At 41.1% G+C, this 22485-nt stretch overlaps 1 protein-coding gene across 2 annotated transcripts in view; it reads left to right on the top strand.

Moving 5' to 3' along the window:
* The window catches only part of crebbpa (CREB binding lysine acetyltransferase a), a 305190-nt gene that overhangs the window by 159536 nt on the left and 123169 nt on the right, over positions 1–22485 (top strand). For both annotated transcript variants that reach the window (XM_084318719.1, XM_084318720.1), the window contains exon 5: positions 18393–18506. In XM_084318719.1, the coding sequence (XP_084174845.1) occupies positions 18393–18506 (114 nt within the window). The remainder of the gene's footprint in view (positions 1–18392; positions 18507–22485) is intronic.

Genomic DNA, 22485 nt, shown 5'->3' on the forward strand with positions numbered 1-22485 from the left:
GCAAGAATTTTGGGTCTCAATGAATCCAAAATGACATTGTGGTTAGAAGTGGTGGAGAGAATAAAAGCTAGCATATAATGGTAGTGTCTGGTTAGGAACAAGTTATAATGGTTGGATTATCCAATGGGGGGTCCGGGAGGGGGGGGTTCGAGCTGGAGCATATGTATGTAGGTTTTTAGATAACAGGTATTAGGGGTATATCCTGTATAAGACATTTGACTAAATGGTAATTTCATTGGATATGCACTGTGAATTAATGCTTGTATATCTTATCGTGTGTTGTCATGTTTGTTTATATGTATGTTTAAAAAATAATAATAAAAAAATATATAAAAAAATTAAATACTTTTATACAAAATGCTTCTTTCTGTTTCGCTCCAGAGACTGTGCCAGGCAAAAATAGATAATAAAATAAGTATAGCAAGTATAAAATAGAAGTCAAGTACGTAGACAGAAATTTTCAGTATATACATTTATAGAGCCATATGAAATCCGCGTTCACGGAATCGCGGAATTAACCAATAAAAATGGAATCAACTGCAAAACGTGGAATATTGCAGAATTTGGCCTAATCTGGACTGAAATTCCGTTTTTGGGTGGAACGCTTGGTGCACACGCGACCGGGGAGGCGGACGCTAGAGCGGGTTACACACAACACAGCAGTCTCCAACCGTCTCGCTGCTTCGGTGTTAACATCGTCAAGAAGCTAAGAAATTCCCCAATAAGCCCTCAATTCAGAGCAGAGCAGTATCCCAATGACTTTTATGCCTCCGGCGATAAGGTGTTTTGCAAATTCTGTCAACGTTCCGTGGACTGGAGCCACAAAAACACTTGCGACACTATTGTGATTAAATAGCTATAACGTTAGGACATGATAGCTTCTTGCTAAATCTAGTGCACCCATCCATTTGTTTAATGCAAACGATTGTCATTATACACTGCCCTTTATAATCTAAATAAACTTAAATAGCTATGAAACGTTACAGTACATAGGACTATAGATGGAAATGATAGCTTCTTGCTAAATCTGGTGCACTCATCCATTTGTTTAACACTTTGGTTGCCTTGGGTTAAATTAATGATATACCATAGGTTGCCGGCTCTATTTGTCTATGGAGAAGTACCCCTTCTTTGCATGGCTATAACTTTTTAAATTCTATTGCTACATTGCCATTATTAGGGCCCATTCAAAGTCCTATATGTATTGTTCATTGTGTAGCAACGTTAAACTTTTTCATTCACATATTCATAGTAAAGTATGGTCTAATGTATAAGTATGTTTTCATCTCTTTCTGCAGCTTTCTCCAGAACGTGATCTATAGCCCCAAATGCATTATATTGATGATGCAATACAGTTTTATGGCAATCAGCGCGATATAAAAAATTCCAACTAGACGTACTTCTAGAAGTTACTACACGTCATCTGATGTTGACCGGATGGGCTAGGGGGCGTTTATAATTCCGTGGGCAGCGTTATACCAATCATCTAATGTGGGTCAAATGTTGATAATAGCAGTTAGTATCGAAGACGGTAACGTTACACGCTGAAACTCACCCCAGTCTCCGCGCGCCGTTGGGCGATCATCGTCGAGTTGAAATCTTATCATTATGGGATGTAAATTTACCCGGTCCATCTCCAGCTTGTATAATGGTATATACGTCCAAATCATGTTGTTTATCGAGTTATTGGCAATCGATCACTGTGTAGTGTGACGAGCCAGAGTCGCGGGACCTATAGCGAGCGCCGGAAGTACTACGGTCGTCTAGGACAACCTCTATTCAACATCCTGTTTGGCGATTGCGCCGATCGGCCACCAGATGGCGCTCATGAACCGCCAGAGAGCTCAGTGGGTCCTGCTGGTGGATCTCAGGCCAGCGGAGGGGACATATGAATCCGATCGCAGATTTTTGAAATATTGATATAAGGACGCTGTACAGCGTCCCCCGGCAACTTGAGCATGGCCAGCAATGACGTGAAAAGACGTTTCATGGCAGTCAAAGTGTTAATGCAAACGATTGTCATTATACACTGCCCTTTATAATCTAAATAAACTTAAATAGCTATGAAACGTTACAGTACATAGGACTATAGATGGAAATGATAGCTTCTTGCTAAATCTGGTGCACTCATCCATTTGTTTAATGCAAACAATTGTCATTATACACTGTCCTTTATAAACGAAATAAACTAAACTAAAGGTGCCTAAATTATGCATTACTATATTTCATCACAATATAATAGATATAGCTAGGCTACTGACATTGTCATTGTGATAATGTCAGTAGTAGCTAGCTGTATCTATTGTTTACACTTGAAATGTGTATTTTTATTTTGTCACAATATTATTTGAAAAGTATTGTGTAAAATGTAACTATTTCTGAGTTGCAGCACTTAAAAACATTAAATGGACTGTTATCTTATTCAATTGTGGACATTTATTCATTCCCACTTATTAGACACTATTTCTGATGGTAAAATGAGCATAAAAAGCTAAATACAGAATTCTGAAATATTAAAACGGAAAAAACAGAATTTGGGAAAAAATAAAATGGAATTTGGAAAACAATAAAACGGATTTCATATGGCTCTACATATATACAATGATCTATGTAGAGTAGAAGTAGCTGAGTTACCATACAATATACTATACAGTGCAAAGCAGAAGTGGGATGAGGTACAATTAGGCCTGCCGCGATGAGCAATAAATCGATTAATCGGCGCAATAATTAAAATGAATGCAATGATTTTGACGGGCGCGATTAATTGCTATTTGCACGTTTGTTTTAATGAGACGGAACCAGTACCCCTTGTCAGTCACTCTCCGTGTGGGGGGCCGCTGGCCTTACTACAGCAGGGCTGTACACTGCAACAAGATTATCGCAAATTGCCCCTTAATTTGGCCCGTGCGAGTGGACAATAATATTTGGGGGCAACCTTGCGAGTAGTGATTTCAACCCTTCATTCGCATTTCACTCCTAAATTAATCTATACAAATTGGATAAAAAATTTTGTAAAACATTAGGGCTGTACAGTGCGACATAATGTTGCGGTGCTATGAAAAAATCTGTCTGCAATGAATGAATTTACTGCGATAGCCTGAGTGGAAAAAAAGATTTGCGTGTGAAGTGAATCTGGGCCACGCTATATACTTGGTAGTTGTAGTCTATCGTGCGATTAAATACCATGTCCCCATCTGCGTAGTCCATACATCCAACACCAAATCCCATAATTCCTAGCGAACCATCGAATCGAAACTGAATGTTGCATCGCCAAAGAAGAACTTCATTTCAATAAGTTTAATCCGCTAATTTTGCTCTGCAAGAAGAACGGAGCGGATATCAGTCCATCTTATGAGAACCACGTCCGATGTGGAGAGATGATAAGAGACCATAGCCGGTGAAATTAAGTCTGATCTGGCACTTCTAACGTTCAGTTCAGCCATGCATTAGGTGAGTCGCCTACTATTACGAGGTTTTTCAATACTTAAATACTGTCTACTTAAATTTCCCTCCGGGGATCAATAAAGTATCAACCTATCTATCTAATAATGAGACAATATGCAAATAAGATAATACTAATAATTGTCACGGTTCCCCGTATGAAAGTGGCTTGCAACTTACTGCTGGTAAAATCACTGTTTATTTCTCGTTTTGCATAGTATTACATTCCTCTTCTATAAAGTCCCACCGTAAGAGCTATGGCCTCATACAGGTCCATTAAACCTTTTTGATTAGTCTTTCCTTCGAGCTAAGTTGAACTGAACATTTCACTGTCAAAAGCGCAAACTTAAACAAGGATGCGTCGCAACATGGTTTTCAAAATAAATGTCACATATACCAGGGTGTCCGCGGATCCTTAAAAAGTCTTAAAAAGTCTTAAATGTGTTTATCAACTATTAAGGCCTTAATTTGTCTTAAAATGTCTTAAATCCATCTTTCAGAGGTCTTAAAAAAATGCCATAGACAGGAAAGATAAAATGCCATGGCATCTTATGTTTCATTATGAAATCTGGGGAAAAACGGGAGATAAAGTCGGACTTTTTATTTACGCAGACCGGTGTTCACCGGAATGGGGCGGAACCAACAGAGGTATGTTTGAGGTATGCCAGTGAGGTGACTTCTGACATGAGAGAGAGACAGAGGGAACGGCAGTCTGCCAGCGAGGTGACTTCTGACATAAGAGAGAGACAGGAGAGAGAGCGGGACGGCAGTCTGCCAGCGAGGTGACTTCTGACATGAGAGAGAGAGTAGAGCCATATGAAATCCGTTTTATTTTTTTCCAAATTCCATTTTATTTTTTTCCAAATTCCGTTTTTTCCGTTTTAATATTTCAGAATTCTGTATTTTGCTTTGTACGATCATTTTACCATCAGAAATCGTGTCTAATAGGTGGGAATGAATAAATGTCCACAATTTAATAAGATATAACAGTCCATTTAATAGGGCTGTCTTAAATACTTCGAAGCTTCGTTCGATGGGCATGGGATTCGAATATGAAAATAAAATTTGATTATTAAAATAAAAAATTATATTTATTTTTGCAAAATCAACTCTGCCTCTCTTTGTTAACTACAACAAGCAATGCTATTTGTTATTTAAGATGAGGTCGGACTCGGCACTGACAGATTTGTGTTCATTGTGCTGCTTTTATAAAGCCTCAAATGACGGCTTACAATATTTCATGAAAGCAAAGTGTTTTGTTTGTCTAAGATTTAAAAAGGTTTAAACTTTACAGCACTGACAAAGTTGAACAAAGTGCTGTACAAGTCCCACAACATAAAAAAAAAAAAGTAAAAAAAATAATAAAAAAAAAGTAATTTTTTTTTTATAGTTGATTCCATTTTTATTGCTCAATTCCGCGATTCCGTCCGCGATTCCGTGATCGCGGATTCCATATGGCTCTAAGAGAGAGAGAGGGACGGCAGTCTGCCAGCGAGGTGACTTCTGACATAAGAGAGAGACAGGAGAGAGAGCGGGACGGCAGTCTGCCAGCGAGGTGACTTCTGACATGAGAGAGAGGGACGGCAGTCTGCCAGCGAGGTGACTTCTGACATGAGAGAGAGAGAGAGAGGGACGGCAGTCTGCCAGCGAGGTGACTTCTGACATAAGAGAGAGACAGGAGAGAGAGCGGGACGGCAGTCTGCCAGCGAGGTGACTTCTGACATGAGAGAGAGGGACGGCAGTCTGCCAGCGAGGTGTCTTCTGACATGAGAGAGAGAGAGAGGGACGGCAGTCTGCCAGCGAGGTGACTTCTGACATGAGAGAGACGGAGAGATATTTATGTTTGTCACCCCTTTGTTTCATCCAATCCAGTTACTCCTTTATGTTTTAATAAACATCTTTGGACCAATGTGTCCTTAAACTTAAACTAATTGGTGTCGTTGCGCGATTTTTGTTATTGTGAAATTGGTATTAAATTTCATTCTGAGTGGCATTAAAAAGTATTAAAAAGCCTTAAATTTGACTGGGCTAAACCTGCAGACCTGTCAACATCATGAGGAACTCCTATGAAGGTATGACCTGCAGAGTCATACACAGCGGACAGCTCACACGAAGCTTCCAAGTGAAGACCGGAGTAAGGCAAGGTGGTATCCTGTCCCCTTTCCTCTTCCTCCTGGCCATCGACTGGATATTGAAGACCACAACAGCACAGAGGAGAAACGGGATCCAGTGGACACTCACAACACAACTGGACGACCTAGACTTCGCAGACGACCTTGCCCTACTATCCCACAGTCGACAACAGATGCAGGAGAAGACTAACATACTGGCAGACACCTCAACACAACTAGGCCTCAACATCCACCAAGGAAAGACCAAAATACTCAAGATCAACACAAACAACAAAGACCCAGTAAACCTGGAGGGAACAGCACTTGAGGAAGTAGAATCCTTCACCTACCTAGGTAGCATCATAGATAAGAAGGGTGGCACGGAGGCAGATGTCAGAGCAAGAATCAGCAAGGCAAGGGCCTCATACATCCAACTAAAGAACATCTGGAGCTCCAAGGTTATCAGTCAGCAGACAAAGATCAGACTATTCAAATCCAACATCAAGCCAGTACTCTTATACGGATCAGAGACGTGGAGGACAACCAAGATCACAATGACTAGAGTGCAGTCATTCATCAACAGATGCCTGAGGCGGATCCTGAACATCCACTGGCCAGATACCATCAGCAACAATGATCTCTGGCAGAGAACGGGCGAACAACCAGTGGAAGAACAAATCAAGAGAAGAAAGTGGGGATGGATCGGCCACACACTACGCAAACCAAACACCAGCACCACCAGACAGGCCCTTAGATGGAACCCCCAAGGCAAAAGGAAGAGAGGCCGGCCCAAGAACACCTGGCGCAGGGACTTGGAGACAGACATCACACAGAGCGGACTGACATGGAAACAGCTGGAAAGCAAAGCACAGGACAGAGGACCCTGGCGAACTGTTGTCGACGGCCTATGCTCCCCCAAAAGGAGCGATAGGCGTAAGTAAGTAAGTAAGTAAACCTGCAGATACCCTGTATACAAATACCGTAGTAGGCCTCTCAATTCTTATAAAAAAAAAAGTCCCGGATATACATAAACATTAATTGGCATAGATCTCAATAAACGGCCCAACACTGGGCGGCTATGTGGTGCAGTGGGCAAGGCGCTCACCATGAATACTGGAGACGCTGGGTTCGCCTTTTCGAGCCCAGAGCTCCACATTGCTTTCAGTTTAGCTGGTCGTCCGTACTAATACACATTGGCAGTATTAGGGGGTGGGAAACTGATGGGTGGGGCGCCCCTCCAAAGCGCAGACCCCTGACGCTGAACGATCGCGCCGCGCAGGTGAAAAGATGCGACTGCTGTTACCTCGAGTATCGGAGGGGACTCGTGCTATGTATGACTTAGTCCACATTGCAGCCGGCTTGTGGGAGGCAAGAAACAGCGTTCGAGACAGGGGAAGGTTGAATTGGATGATACGAAATTGGGATGGGAGAAAAATAGAAAAATGGGAGAAAAAGTGGATCAAAAAAAATAATAAACGGCCCAACACATTGATCACTTTAGGCACACTCTGAAACCAGTAACATCACAAATATGAAGCAGGTAATTACCCATAAAAATAATAAACCTTTCATGGGGTTATTTACAATAATAATAATTAATTGTATTTATAAAGCACTTTTCATTGTGAAACAAAGGTATGCAGAGTTTCTTGTCCTCCTGATTAATGCAATGGTATATATTGAAATTCTTTTATTGGGAAAACCACTTGAGATACAGTATCTCGTTTTCGAGAGGGTCCCAGTGGTGTGTGTGTGTGTGTTGTGGTGATCTCATTCAAGGAGCACTACAAGCGCACGCACACACACAGTTTGTTGTTTTTGTTCTATTAGTGATTTACACACTTTCTCAGTTGGTTCATTATAAAAGATACAAACCTGAAAACAAACACACTTAAATGTTAAATAAAAGGACCACAGTAATGAGGCAGGAGGAACATATTTTTTTGCACTATAATGGTAAAATAGTTATTAAAAAATGTGCCCCTAAAAAATATTCTGTGCCCCTAAATTTCTCATTTAGGGGCAAGTGTGCCCCTAGTGAAAAAGCTTAGCGTACAGCACGGGAGCTCCGTGGGGCACTAGCAACGCCACATAGCTTAACTACATTTCTCAATAGTGTTGCTCCTTTTAACCAAGTAGTGTTCTTTGTAGTGTAGCTATTTTTAGACCCAAGTAGTTACTCGCTACTGCCCGGAGAAACTGGACTGCTAAATAAAGATTAAAGATCTAGCGTTGATGCTATCAACATTAGCTAAATAGCTAACAAACGAAATACAACGTATAGCATAGCTAGCTACAACACAGAATAACATTAATACAATTACATGCATCATTGTTTACAATGAACGGGTGGGGCTAGTCAAAGGACTGGACACGTGGACAAGTTAAACATGAATTAATTTATTATAACAGGTAGTTTCGAGTCGTGCCTACGCACCACAGGGCTACTATTCTATTATATACGGCTTTGGCGCTTCCTCCTCATCGTTGATTGCCTGTAGTAGCTGCATCTAACGTTAAAACTAACCTAAAGTTAGTTGTTCACCAACAATATCAACATTTGTTTTATCATTAGCTCAAAAACACAGAACCGGACGAGACAAGTTGTCCGCTCAATACGTTCTGCTAGGATAATAACAACAATACTTCCGCTCCGGACCGGTGGGTGGGTTTCAAAATAAAAGTCTAAAACACCGGAAAAGACGTTTATTTTGTACAGCGTTTTCCTCCACGAGTACTCGAGTACATCATGTGATCAATCGATCTGGATTATTTTTGCCAATCCCTAGTTTATCCTGTGCTGAAATCTCCATTCCAATAGAGATAGTATATATTTTGGTGTTTATTTGATTATTGTTTCACTGCCTTTTTATTTATTACGTTTCCACAGTTTTTTCCTCATACTTTATTAACATTTTGTCATTGGTACCGCAAGGTACATTAATAATACATGTACATGTTAAAAGGATGATACAAAAAGCCAGACAGAGGGCTTGTTTCCAGTTTCAGTTTGTTTTATAATAAATAATCAAACTGAACTTATTTAGGATATTTAAAATGTCTTCCAATGTTAAATAAAGGTTTATTGCACTTTGAAACGGTTTCCTTGCATTATTATGCTATTATTATATTAGTAAAATAAAAATAAAAAGGTTAATTGAAAACTTTTGGGAAATACATTTCTCAAAAAAAAAATTCTCTCAAAACCGCAATAATATCGCTTATCGCAATATTTTCTTGGACAATTAATCGCCCAGCAATATGTGTTATCGTGACAGGTCTAGGTACAATTTAGGTACAATATAATTTACAGTAAGGTGTAATGAGGTATGGATTGTAGTAGTGCAAATTCTTTACAGATAAATATAAAGTGTGCTTAGGTGTACTAAAGTGGTTAAAGTGGGTGCTGCAGTGAGTTGTATGTTTAAAGTGAGTGTGCGTGTGGATGTGTGTGCTGTGAGTGCATTTGATGGTTGTTACATAGTGTTATTGTTCGTTGAGCATCCTGATGGCCTGGCGATTGAAGCTTCTTCTGAGTCTCTCTGTACTTGCCATGAGACTCCGCAGCAGTTCAAAGAGGCAGTTGTTTGGGTGGCTCGAGTCTTTGATAATTATCTTAGCCTTGCCCATGCACTGCTTGTTGTAAATGGTAGTGAGGCAGTGAAAGGGTTAATCAAACCATAAACAAAGGCCTATTAACACTTTAACTGCCGGAAGACACTTTTAGGCGTCCTTCCCCGCCATGCTCAAGTTGCTGAAGACGCCGTAACTCGTCTTTGATATCAATATTTCAAAAATCTGTGATCGGTATCATATTTCCTTTCCGGGGGCCCTGAGACACAAGTGTGATCTCCTCTCAATCCTCTAGCGGTTCAAGACCGCCATCTGGTGGCCGATCGGCAGATCGAAAAAACGGATGTTACCTTTAACCCGGTAGGACTCACTCCATATGGGGTCCGGGCCAGGGTTCGAAATTAACGGGGGCTTGGGGCAAAATGCCCTCGAAAATTGACCAAATGCCCTCGAAAATCAGTTAAGGGGGGCAAAAAAAAGCCCCTGACAGTTTACTAATTATATATATAATTATATATATGCTCTACAGTGCGAGCATTTCCCTCGTATTGCCCCTAATAATATGTGTGTGTGCAAACCGGAAAAATCATTTACTTGCAGTGTGCGAGACAGACGAGTGATTGTGAAGATTACAAAACAGCTCCACTGTTAATAGTTCAGATTGAAACTGGACTGAAATTCAGTTTTTGGGTGGAATGTTTGTTCCAAGGAGGAGGGAGGCGGGGCCCGCTGCGTGTTACAGGCACTTGAGAGGTGCTGCGAACACAGAGAGAGCGCTCTGCTCTCATCAAGCATTACACTGCTATCTTAACGTTAGCAAGCTAAGCATCTGCATAGCGCGACCTGTGTTCTGTGTAACGTTAAGTAACTTGTGTTCGGCGGGGAAAGACCATTCCATTTGTAACACAACTCCAAAAGAATAACATCCAAATCCGATCCCGATGCGCATTTCCTTCATTCCACAGCGCTGAGCGCGCAACGTATTTCATTGATCGATCTGGCCAGAGCCTATACTCACAAACGTTGCGTGTGTGGGGTTTTTCATCCATTTGAAACAAGCCTCTTGACTGTTGGAATTAGGGATGTTAAAAATAAAATATCTAATAATATTATTCAATATTAGACATTCATTGATCCAGAGGCAACCGGTTATTATATCAAGACAACAACACAACTTGCCCTCACTCAGGGACAATAATATTTAATCTATTTAGATAGAGTATGTATGTATTATTTACAGATAATTGAAGGTACATCAAAACATGAAACCAAGCCATGATGTCACACATCGTGTGTGTGTGTGTTACTTGAACAATTGTCACTATGCTCCTAAATTTCTGTGTGCTCCTAAATTTGTATTTAGATTTTATTTATTAACATTTTATTTAGGAGCACATGTGCTCCTTGGGAAAAAGGTTAGCGTAGAGCAGGGCTATTCAACTGGCGGCCCGCGGGCCAGATCCGGCCCGCGGGATGATTCTGACCGGCCCGCCAAAGATTACATGATAAAAAAAAAAATTAAAAATTAAAAAAAAAAAAAAAAAAAATTACTTTTTTTTTCATGTCAACGTTAACACGCACAATTTAGCCAAAAGTCACTCAATTAATGACAGATTTCATTGATAAATTGAGGGGAAACTTTGCAAGTCGATTTGATGAATTTGACATGTCCAGAGAATTGATGCATTTTGTGAGCAACCCATTTGCCAATGTAGCTGCTATTTCCACAAAAGGACAAGAGTTCCTTGCATCACTTCACATTGATGAAGGTCTCCTGCAACTTGAAATAATTGACATGCAAGCATCATCTGCTCTGAAGCAGGCACTTGAGAATGAATCCACCACAACATTTTGGATAAAGTGTATTCATGTCAAGACATTCCCCAAAATAAAAACGCTGGCAATATCTGTGCTAACAATGTTTGGCTCAACATACACCTGTGAATCCAGTTTCTCTCACATGAATGCCATTAAAACAAGCAACGTGCCTCCTTGACAAATGAGCATTTGCATCACTGTTTGCGGGTAGCCCTCACTTCCTATGAACCCTCTTTCTCTGCCATTGCCCAGTCAAAGAAGTGCAATCGCTCTCATTAGATGTGTGTATGTAGGCTAGGCCTGTCTGCCCCCCACCCCCCTGATGTTTGAGAGTTAAGAGTCTACAATAAGTGCTAATAAGATGCTGTGATTTGCTGTTGTTGCACAGACATGAAGCACTTTTTCATAAGCGCAGCTGCACTATAAATGTGTTTTTTTGTTCAAGTGTTGATGTTAGAATGTTCAGATGCACATCATGCACTTGTTTGTTTTTTATTTTTATATTGAAATGTTGAAGAGGAGATGTTGCAGTTGTTGCACAGTCATAAATGAAGCACTTTTTGCAGGAGATGTTGCAGATGTGGCACATAAATGAAGCACTTTTTTTGAAAAGTATACTACTTTTGCAATGTAGTTAAAGGGGAACTATCTTATAAATGGCCTTTTTCAGTGTTTAGCATTGTGTCCTAGCTATGGAATGTGGACTTATATTAATATGATCTATGTCTCTAATTCTCATATTGGCGCATTCTTCCAATTCTCCTCTCACAATATTCACCCTCACTGAACTGAGTCATTTGAAAATGTGCTGATTTGTGATGTCAGAGAGACACCGCTGCATGATAATCAGCTGAGTTTCCACACAGTTCCCACTGTGGTTGGAGCCCAGGCTCAAAACGGCTTAAGATCTTGAGGTAGAAAAATGCTGTTTTTGAGTACTTGATTAGAAATACAAAACAATGAATTAAAAAAAAATAATTACAGGTGTTCCATAAACCCACAGGAATTGTGTAAAAGTGCCCAAATAGTGAAAAAAAATTGTAAAATAGTTCCCCTTTAAATAAAAGTTGTGAAAATGTGGTTGCGTGTTGTGTCAAGTGTACATTATATTCATAGCACGGGGAGGCGCCGTGGCAGGCCGGCCCCTGGCCCCTTGGGTTTCTGACAATGTGGCCCCCTGAACAATTTAGTTGAATAGCCCTGGCGTAGAGCCCTATATATGGAGACATTAACATTACGTTATCAAACATAGGGACGAAGACTGTAAAAAAAGTGTCAACAATGTTTTATAATCTTTATGTTAATTTTAATTATAAAAATGTTGTGCCCCCGAAATACAAAAAAAGCCCCCGAAAAGCAATTATGGGGGGCAAAAAAAGCCCTTGAATTTTTTTTTTTTATTTCTAACCCTGGTCCGGGCACTCGCTAGTGTTAGAGAGACTCAGTCTTCACACAGTGAACATCGATCGCTGCAAATAACTCGAAAAAAAAATGATTTGGACGTATATATTACTAACTATAGAACCTGGAAATGGACCGGATATTTCTATATCCCATAATAGGAAAATGTCTGTTCCACGCTCATCGCCCAACGGCGCGAGGAAGATACGGTAAGATTCAGCGTTATTTTTCAATGTCTCCTATACTAACTGATCCGATGAACATTTGACCCACATTAGATGAATGGTATAACGCTGCCCACGGAATTATAAACGCCCCCTCGGCCATCCGGTCAACATCAGATTACGTGTAGTAACTTCCAGAAGTCCGTCCAGTTGGATTTTTTTATATCGCGCCGATTGCTATCAAACTGTATTTGATCATCAATATAATGCATTTGGGGCTATAAATCACGTTCTGGAGAAAGCTGCAGAAAGATGAAAACATACTTATACTTTAGATCATATTTGAGTATGAATATGTGAATGAAAAAGTTTAACGTTGCTTCACCCTGAACAATACATATAGGACATTGAATGGGCCCTAATAATGGCAATTTAGCAATAGAATTAAAAAAGTTATAGCCCTGCAAAGAAGGGGAATTTCTCCATAGACAAATAGAGCCGGTAACCTATGGTATATCATGAATTTAGCCTTAGGCAATCAAAGTGTTAAGATGTTAGATCCTAATGTGAAAAATTATATAATTTAATGTTCTATGCCTTATCTTGGCGTTGTCTATCTTGCTGCTGTCTATTTTATACACTCTGCTGCTTGGACTCATTGCATCCAGACTGTGGTCGTTGTACTGTAGATGTGAACTATTTAATTGCACTGCACTATTGCATTATTGTCTATTCCATTTTACTAACTATTTTATTGCACTGCACTATTGAACTATTTTACTCTGTCTATTCTATTTTACTTTTTTATTACCGTCTATTTTAAAATTGCCAATTGCCATAGAACTGTCGGACACCATTGAGTTGATTGACTGTTACATGCCGTGAACTATGTAATGAAACTCAAAGTATAAGAGTGAAGTACTGACTCTGGGCTTTCTTATTTATTGTGCCTAAAACAAATTAAACCTTAAGTAGATGTACTTTGTTGTTGTTCTGTATAGTAATTCAGAACTGTTCTTTAAAGTAATTCAGAACTGTAATTCTTCTATAATGTACCTTAGAACGGGGGGAAATGCAGAGTATATGAGAAAGACCTATGGCTCTGACAGCTCAAAACATCTAAAATACTGCTGTACTGAAGCACTTTTCATGATTTCACCCTGAAGCCCAGGGTGTAAGTGTGTGTGTGTATATCGATGTCTCTGCATGGAACCCAACCAACTAATTTCCTTTTGGGCTCATGCCCTCTTCATCTCACCGCCACGTAAATAGCCATGGAGCAAGACTCTGTTCCTCAATAAGCACCGATCGCCCCTCTGAGATTTGAGCCTAATCTCGAGTCAGCTGGAGGTTTAGCTCATTTTCACCTGAGGGCGCCTTGAGACTCAAGTATCGCTAGTGTTTGGTTTGGCTTGAGAACAAAATTGCAGCGACGCTATGTGGCTTATCACGGCACACTGAATGCGCAATAAGCATCCAATGCGATGGGCTTTACTGATACGCTTATTTTGAAGCTTCGCCAAGCGTGTTGGCGTGTTGTCAAAGATAACACAGTGTAATTGTATTTTATTTATACAATTATATAAATTACTATATTGCCTTCCAAGCTTGAAGCCATGTAGTAATTGTCCCCTTGCACGTCTCGCAGCTTACGTCGATGCCAGGCGGCCTGTGGGCCTGCCTCAGGCTCTGCCATGGACCTATTATATTGCTGCGGTCACGTTACGTGCACTTTAGGATTCATTTTAAAATTATTTTATTTGCTTTTAAAGCTCGTCATGACCTTGCTCCACCCTACCTCTCTGAGCTGTTGCAGGTCTATACACCTTCTCGCTATCTCAGGTCAGCTGACCAGCTGCTCCTAGTAGTGCCTACAACTAGGCGTAAGCTCAGTGGGGACCGTGCTTTCTCCGTTGTCGCCCCCAAAATGTGGAATGAGCTGCCACTGCAGATTAGGCAGGCCTCATCACTGCCCCGTTTCAAAGGCCTCCTTAAGACCCACCTTTTCTCTTTGGCTTTCGACACCATGTAGCTTGTTGATTTTATGATCTTATTGTCTTACTGTGTCCTTTGCTTTTCATTTTTTTTTTAAGTACTCTGATCTATTTAAATTTGTATTGCTGCCTATATTTACCTAATGTTTTTTATCTCTGTTTTGGTACTCTTGTTTTTTTTGTATCTATTTTTAGTGCTGCTAATAGTTTTTAATATGCTCCCCCTGTACAGCACTTTGTGCCCCTGTGGCTGTTAAAGCGCTTTATAAATAAAGTTGGATTGGATTGGATTACGTGGGAAGAAGCGGAAGAACCAGCTTCCGACTGGGAAAAACCATTCACGTCAGCCTCCTAGTGGTAATTCCTTCTAGGACATATGGGATTTTTTTATAGACACCGATATCTCCCACTTCGCGTCACGAATTGCGGAAGTATGGATGTGGGCGTTTCATCGAGTCAACGCGTGAAGGCTTCCTAGTTGTAGCAACGAGATGTCCTCTGGTTCTTCCGCTTCTTCCCACGTAACGTGAACGCGGCATATCTTTTAGTTTTAGTCTATAGTTTGCTGCTAGCCCCGTTAGCCCATTCGCTTTTCTGGTCGTCACACAACAGGAACGTCCTTCTTTGGTTTCCTCACCCGAGCCAACCGCAACCTTCCCACACTAGGAATGAGTGCAACACTCGGAACCTGAGCTTGTTGACAAAGTAGTCATTTGTGTTCCTCCGGTATGTACTTTCATTTGGTGTCTCCATCCGTCTCTGTCTGCCCCCTCTTAGGAGATTAGTTTGGTCTTTAGTCGATCAAGACGTTGTTGGGCCATTCGTTGTTTAAAAAAAAGAAAAATAGATGTGATAAAAAAAAGTCATAAGAATAAAATACAATGCTAGAAGTAAGAAATAAAAGGTAATGATATACAATAATATACAAATCAATCATGTCTTTAGTCGAGGCCTAGGCTCATCTGCCGAAAAGAGCCCAGAGTGGTTTCCCCTACATAATTCTTTGAGGCCCTTACCTCTGCTGTTTGATGCTTTATTTGTACTATTTCACTGTTGTGGTGTCTCCCTCATCAGTCTATTTTAAAATCAATTCTGAAACGAACAGGGAGCCAGTGCAGGGAAGCCAGTACTGGTCTGATGTGATCACGCCTCTTTGTGCCAGTCAAGAGGCGTGCAGCAGCGTTCTGCACCAGCTGCAGGCGTCGCAGGGAGACCTGGTCTAGACCCACATACAGGGCATTACAATAGTCCAGCCGAGATGATATTAAAGCATAGATGACCCTCTCCAGGTCATTGGGAGAGAGGTAGGGCTTTACCTTTGCCAAGAGCCTCAGCCTACAGACCCAATCTGTCTGTCAAATTTTCTTCCCCCCCCCCCCCCCCCCCTAATGTACAGTCTCCTCCCCATCATAATGTATATAATCTCTGTTAGGATCTATCGGTAACAGTACTGTTTATTTGCATATCGTATATGTCACAAATGTAACATTACTATATACCTGTAGTGTTGTGAAGAAGGCACGACAACGCCTCTACTTCCTCAGGCGCCTAAGGAAGTTCCAAGTCAGTCAGAAGATCCTTAAGAACTTCTACTCATGTACAATAGAGAGCATCTTGACTGGCAACATCACCTCCTGGTTTGGGAATAGCACTGCACAAGACCGAAGCAGACTACAAAGAGTGACACGTTCAGCCGAACGCACAATTGGAGGGGGGCTCCCCACCCTCCAGAACATTTACAACAAGCGTTGCAAGGGCAAGGCTAAGATAATCATTAAAGACTCCAGTCACCCGAACAACTGCCTCTTTGAACTGCTGCGGTCAGGCAAGCGATACCGGAGTCTCAAGGCGAGCACAGAAAGACTCAGAAGAAGCTTCTATCCCCAGGCCATCAGGCTGCTAAACGAACAATGAACACTACACAACAACAACCACCAAACGCACATAGCACACACATCCACACGCACACACTCACTTTAAACAAACACACTGTAGCACCCACTCCACACACTTTATAGCACACACCCACTTTAAACAAACGCACTGTAGCACCCACTCCCCACACTTTATATTTATTGATGAAGGATTGCACTACAACTCGTACACCTTACTGTAAATTGTACCTAAATTGTACCTCATCCCATTTCTGCTTTGCACTATATAGTACTGTACATTAGTACACTGCATAGTATTGTATATTATATGGTAACTCAGTTACGTCTATTCTGCATCGAACATTGTACATATGTCTATACCGAACACTGTGACCTCATTTTCTACTTCTAAATTACATGCTATACTATGTTATTTGATACTATCTTGTCTAGCACAGTCTCTGGAGCGTAACAGTAAGAAGCATTTTGTATGAAAGTATTCTGTACTTCTGTATGACAACTATTAAAGAAACTTGAAACTAGTATGTCATGTATGTCCCTATGCCATAAATGTTGTGTATGTCATAAATGTCACTATGAATTGAAAATGGGGTACCCTGATGTAAACAAGACAAACGTCTTTCTCTGGTCTGCACTCCCTTAACATTGTGTGTATTGAGCCGTACTGTATTGTACCCATTCTGCAATCTGTTAAATATTGATTGATTGATTGTTGTTAACAGATTGCAGAATGGGTACAGTACAGCTCAATACACAATTGTTAAGGGGATGCAGACCAGAGAAAGACTTTCCTCTTGTTTACATCAGGGTCCCCCATTTTCAATTCATCATAACATATATGACATACATGACATACAGATAGACAATACTGCTACATCTATACATTTATGACATACCAGATTTACAAATACAGTATTGTTTGTGGTACAATAAGAGTCTAAAAAAGAGAGTATATACATTTGACGAAGAAACTGTACATTGGAGGAGCTTGGGTAGGTTGGGTGGAGGGGGGCGGGGAACTGTACATTGGAGGTGGTTGGGTGGGTGGGGGGGGGGGGTAACTGTACATTGGATTATCGACGAAACCGAAACAAGTAGGCTCCCTTGGCGGTTAGGTGGCGTAGCGGAGATTGCGTTCGTCACCAACCCCGGAGCTGTGAGCTGGATTCGCCTGTTCGAATCCAGCTCACAGCTCCGGGGTTGTCACCAGCTTGGCTGGCCGTTCACACTAATACAATTGGCTGTATTAGAGGGTGGGAGAAGCTGGCGGGGTGGGTCCGGGTCGTTGTAAACAGCGACTCCTACAGTTCGGTCGGGGCGCCTGCTAAGCGCGGATAGGACCTGAGTGGGATAGTGTGATCCTTCCACACGCTACGCCCTCTCAGGGAGGACCCGCGCTGCCAGGTGAAAAGAAGCGGTTAGGGAGCTCCAGTAGCTCACCACGTACCGCGAGCGCTATTTCAGCGCCGTGGACAACCGTGCTCGTCACGGATCTGGGGCTTAGCGAGTTCGAATCCCGACTGCAGCCGTGCCTTTCCCAGAGTGTCTTCCCCCCCATCTGAACCCTTTCAGCCTGTTTCTGTCGGTCATCCTTGACCAGTATAAATGTGATAAACACATAAAAGAGCCAGGGGAATGGCCAAAGTTTTAAAAAAAGAAAAGAAGCGGTTGATTGGCTGGACGTGTGTCGGAGGAAGCACGTGATAGCCTCCACTCTCCCAGATGATCTGACTGTGGGGGGTAAGTGCGCAGCGACCAGGAAGAGGATTGGGAATTGGCATACGACTAACATTGGGATGGGAGAAAATCGGAGGAAAATGGAGGGGGGAAAAGATTAAAAAAAAAACAAGTAGGCTCCCTTAAAACGCTATTAAAAAAAATATATACAGTAGAGGTTAAAATAAGAATATGACTTGGCCTGAAAAAAAGTTCAGTTTTTGCTTTAATCCCTGTGTTCTAACGGTTTGTCCCTCTCTCTCATTGTTTGTTCTTCAGTGGCTCACTGTGCGTCATCCAGACAGATCATCTCTCACTGGAAGAACTGCACGCGCCACGACTGTCCCGTTTGTCTGCCGCTGAAGAATGCCAACGACCGGCGGTCGCAGCAGCGTGAGTTAACTCTCTTCATGTCCAGATTCACCGCTGAGGGCACCTAATGAGTGGCGGTAGAGAGAGGCAGACTAGTAACGAAACGTTTGCCGGTTAGACCCCCCCCCCCCCCTGACGGGAGGATGACGAGTAGACCTGCCACATTTGTGTCTTTGCCGTCTACTGTGACAAAAACTGTGTGACTGACGTGACATCAGTGTTGTAGTCGAGTCACTAAATCTTGAGGTTGGGTCTCGAGTCCCCAGTGTTCAAGTCCAAGTCCGAGTCACCATAGAAGAGCCAGAGTCTGAGTGGAGTCCCCATTACTCTAGTCCGAGTCCAAGTCATTAATGTTGAGTCCACTCCACTCTTGAGAGTCAAAGAGCTAATGTACAAATAAAAAAAGGTCTACATTAAACATAAATGACACAGCGGTCACCGTTTCAAAGGGAGTTTATTTACTTTGTGACATAATAGCCAAACAAATGCACTAGCCATCAATATCTTATGCCAAATGATTGGGGACTATTACAATTTCCTTTAAATTATTATAATTTTTTTAAATAACTATTTATTGGTTGCCAAAATCGCTTTCCAGCGTTATTGGCCGGCATGCGTTGTCTGCCAAGATCCCTGTCCAGCGTTATTGAGATCAATATTTCATTTTTTCGCCATGGCATTCATAATTCATATATACACCCGCGGTGCTGCAGCTGGACCCTATAGGTGACTGCAACGACGGGTCAATACCGCCGCCTGGTGGATGGTCGGGCGAGTTACACTCGCCAACAGGATGTGCCCATCAGTGCATCGATGAAACTCATCCGGCAGTCACATCTCGTTGCGGGACTCCCGACAGACACTATGTACATAATGGATCGCTTTCTAAACTTAATAATCGATATGATTTCGGCGTTTATTGCGACATACAAACCGGAAATGGACCTAGGCGATCGGCGTCGTATACTTGGGATCTTTCACCGCCAGTCTCATTGACCCATGGTAAGAGGAATATAACATTATTTTCAACCCGATTGTGCGTTTCCTTGTTTGCAAACCATCTGATCAATATATCACCCAACCTACATAAAGCATTTACTGATGATTGGGGAATTATAAACGAGGGATGGGAATTGATAAGATTTTATCGATCTGATTCCATTATCGATTTTGCTTATCTATCCGATTCTTTATTGATTCACTTATCGATTCCTGCTACATTTATAATTTGAATAAATAAATTGGAAATGCAACAGAACTAAGCTGGTTAGAATAACAACATGCAACTTGACATTTATGATTGTCATTTATCATTTATTGTTGCGCGCCCCCATGTCAGAAAAATTAAATAAAAAAATAAATTAACTATACACTTAGATAAAATAATGTATTTGAGAACTAATTTAATCTATTGAACTGTAGTTGCATTCAACAGGTCGTTATTGCAAAAGAGAATTTGTTAGCAATAACCTATACCTGTATAAATAAAGCTCAGTGTTCTGTCTCTCTCTGCAATAAGCATGGCTATTTAGCTAGCTAGCAGCTAACATTACTTTACCATGTAAATTAATGACTAGGATGCAAAGCACTTTCAGTTTTCACTGCACACACAAAACGGTCGCAATATCGAGCCCTTTAGGTTTTCCTAGTCAAGGAATAAAATAGTCTGCTATGGCTGCATGCGTGACGCTAACGTTATTGTTTTTAAATGCGCAACTGTCAGAAAAACATGGCATCGATAAGAGGAATCGATAGTCACGGAGGCATGCGATTCCAGGAATCGGACAATTAGGAACCGGTTCCCAATCGATTCCGATTCTCAATTCCCATCCCTATACATACATCACAGAAGTAAGGGAAATTATTAAAACGCACTAAATGAAATTACAAGGCATGCAATACATGAAGCATAACAGACAAATTACAGTAGTAATAATACACTTTTTGTATAGCACCTTTCATACAGAAACTGCAGCTCAAAGTGCTTCACAACAGAAAAAAGACAGGCATAAAATGAGCACATAAAGTGCAGACATATAAAATCACAGTTTTTCACATTAGGATCTAACATCCCAACAGGCCACCTAGTTTATGGTTTGATTCCGTTTTAAATAGACAATGATAAAAGGAGCAAGATAAAATAGACAGAGTAAAATAGTGCAATAGTGCAGTGCAATAAAATTGTAGAATAGAATAGATACAAAAATATATATATTTTACAGTGCAATAAAATAGTTCTGGATTACTGTTAAACAGTTCAAAGTCGTACAATGGTAAAACTGTTCTGAATTACTGTTTCAACAGTTCAAAGCCGTCCCAAACCTTTGTTCGGTATCCATAGTTCAAAACATCACAGTCTTCTCTTCTGCCTGACACCACAATGCACATTTTAAGCCAAGCCATATCAGACAGTATTAAAGCTGACAGTCTCCCCTGCTTATGACAGTCTCCTGTTGCCTGACACCACAAATGCACATTTTAAGGCAAGCCGTATCAGACAGTCTCCTGCTCATGACAGTCTCTTCTGCTCGATACACACACAGTTCAATACCTGACAGTTTTGAACCTGTAATAAAAAGCAATAGACAGAGTAAAATAATATAGTGCAATAATAGAATAGTAGAATAGAATAGATAGTATAATTATGCAATATAATTGACAGAGTAAAATAGTGCTACAGTCAGGGCTCGAAATTAACATTTTTACTTGGTAGCACTGGTGCTCCCAACTTCAAAAAGTTGGGAGCACCAGCAAAAATGTAGGAGCACCCATCAAAATGTAAGGAGCACCAACAATATATATGTAATATATATTTTTTATTGATAAAAACTATGTAGTGTAGACCTAGTAGTGTAGACTATAGTGTAGACTAGGCATGTGCCGGTATGACATTTTGAGGGTACGATAACCTTGGGCAAAAATACCACGGTTTCACGGTATTCGGTACATAAAAAAATCCCCCATTGAACAAAACGTCTTTTATTACAGTGCACAATAAGCTTTTCTGTAAGTGTTATTTATGAATGTGTGACGACTGTGCATTACACACAGAGGGAACTGTCTGACCACTTTCAAACTAAGTACAGAATATACAATACTTCCATTTGACATTAGCTATTTATGGGTGGAATATTCCGATTCTAGCTCACTAGATCAGTCACATTAAATTCTTCTTGTATAGCTTATAGGGGTGGGCTTGAGTAATCGATTGATCGATTACTCACGGCTATGAGAGAACTCGATCTTTCAGCCAACAACAGCCAGCTAATGAATGAATGAATGAAAACTTTATTTAACAGATTGCAGAATGGGTACAATACAGTACGGCTCAATACACACAATTGTTAAGGGGATGCAGACCAGAGAAAGACGTTTGTCTTGTTTACATCAGGGTCCCCCATTTTCAATTCATAGTGACATTTATGACATACATGACATTTATGACATAGGGACATACATGACATACAGGTATATAGTACTGTTACATTTGTGACATATACGATATGCAAATATACAGTACTGTTACCCAGAGATCCTAACAAAATATATACATATGATGGGGAGGAGACTGTACATTAGTAGGGGAGAAACCCCTCTTTATCATCAATGTACATAGATACACACACTACTGCACTATGAACTGCCAGCCAGCTAGCTGGCTACCTAGCCCTTTTCGTGACTGATGCACAGAGTGGATTCACTCGGTGCATCACAGTCACGAAAGGGGCTACTGGCTACCCGAATCCACAACAGCCAGGCAGCCAACCGTACAAAATACAGTCTCAGCCAATCACATCGATTTGTACAGTTAGTTAGCTCCAGTATTAGCTAGCTACAGTTGGGGGGGCAACCCGTGTTACCAAGTAAACAAATCACGGAACAATGGCCAGTTAGCCCGCAGCATCCTAGTGCTACTATCGTTAGCTCTCAGAACGGTAGCCAGAAGCCAGCAACGGTAAGCGTGTCATTTAATTTCCACCACTGAAGCGGGTTTTCCTGT

Source organism: Notolepis coatsorum, assembly GCF_963971535.1.
Source record: "Notolepis coatsorum genome assembly, chromosome: 7".
Lineage (NCBI taxonomy): Eukaryota > Metazoa > Chordata > Actinopteri > Aulopiformes > Paralepididae > Notolepis > Notolepis coatsorum.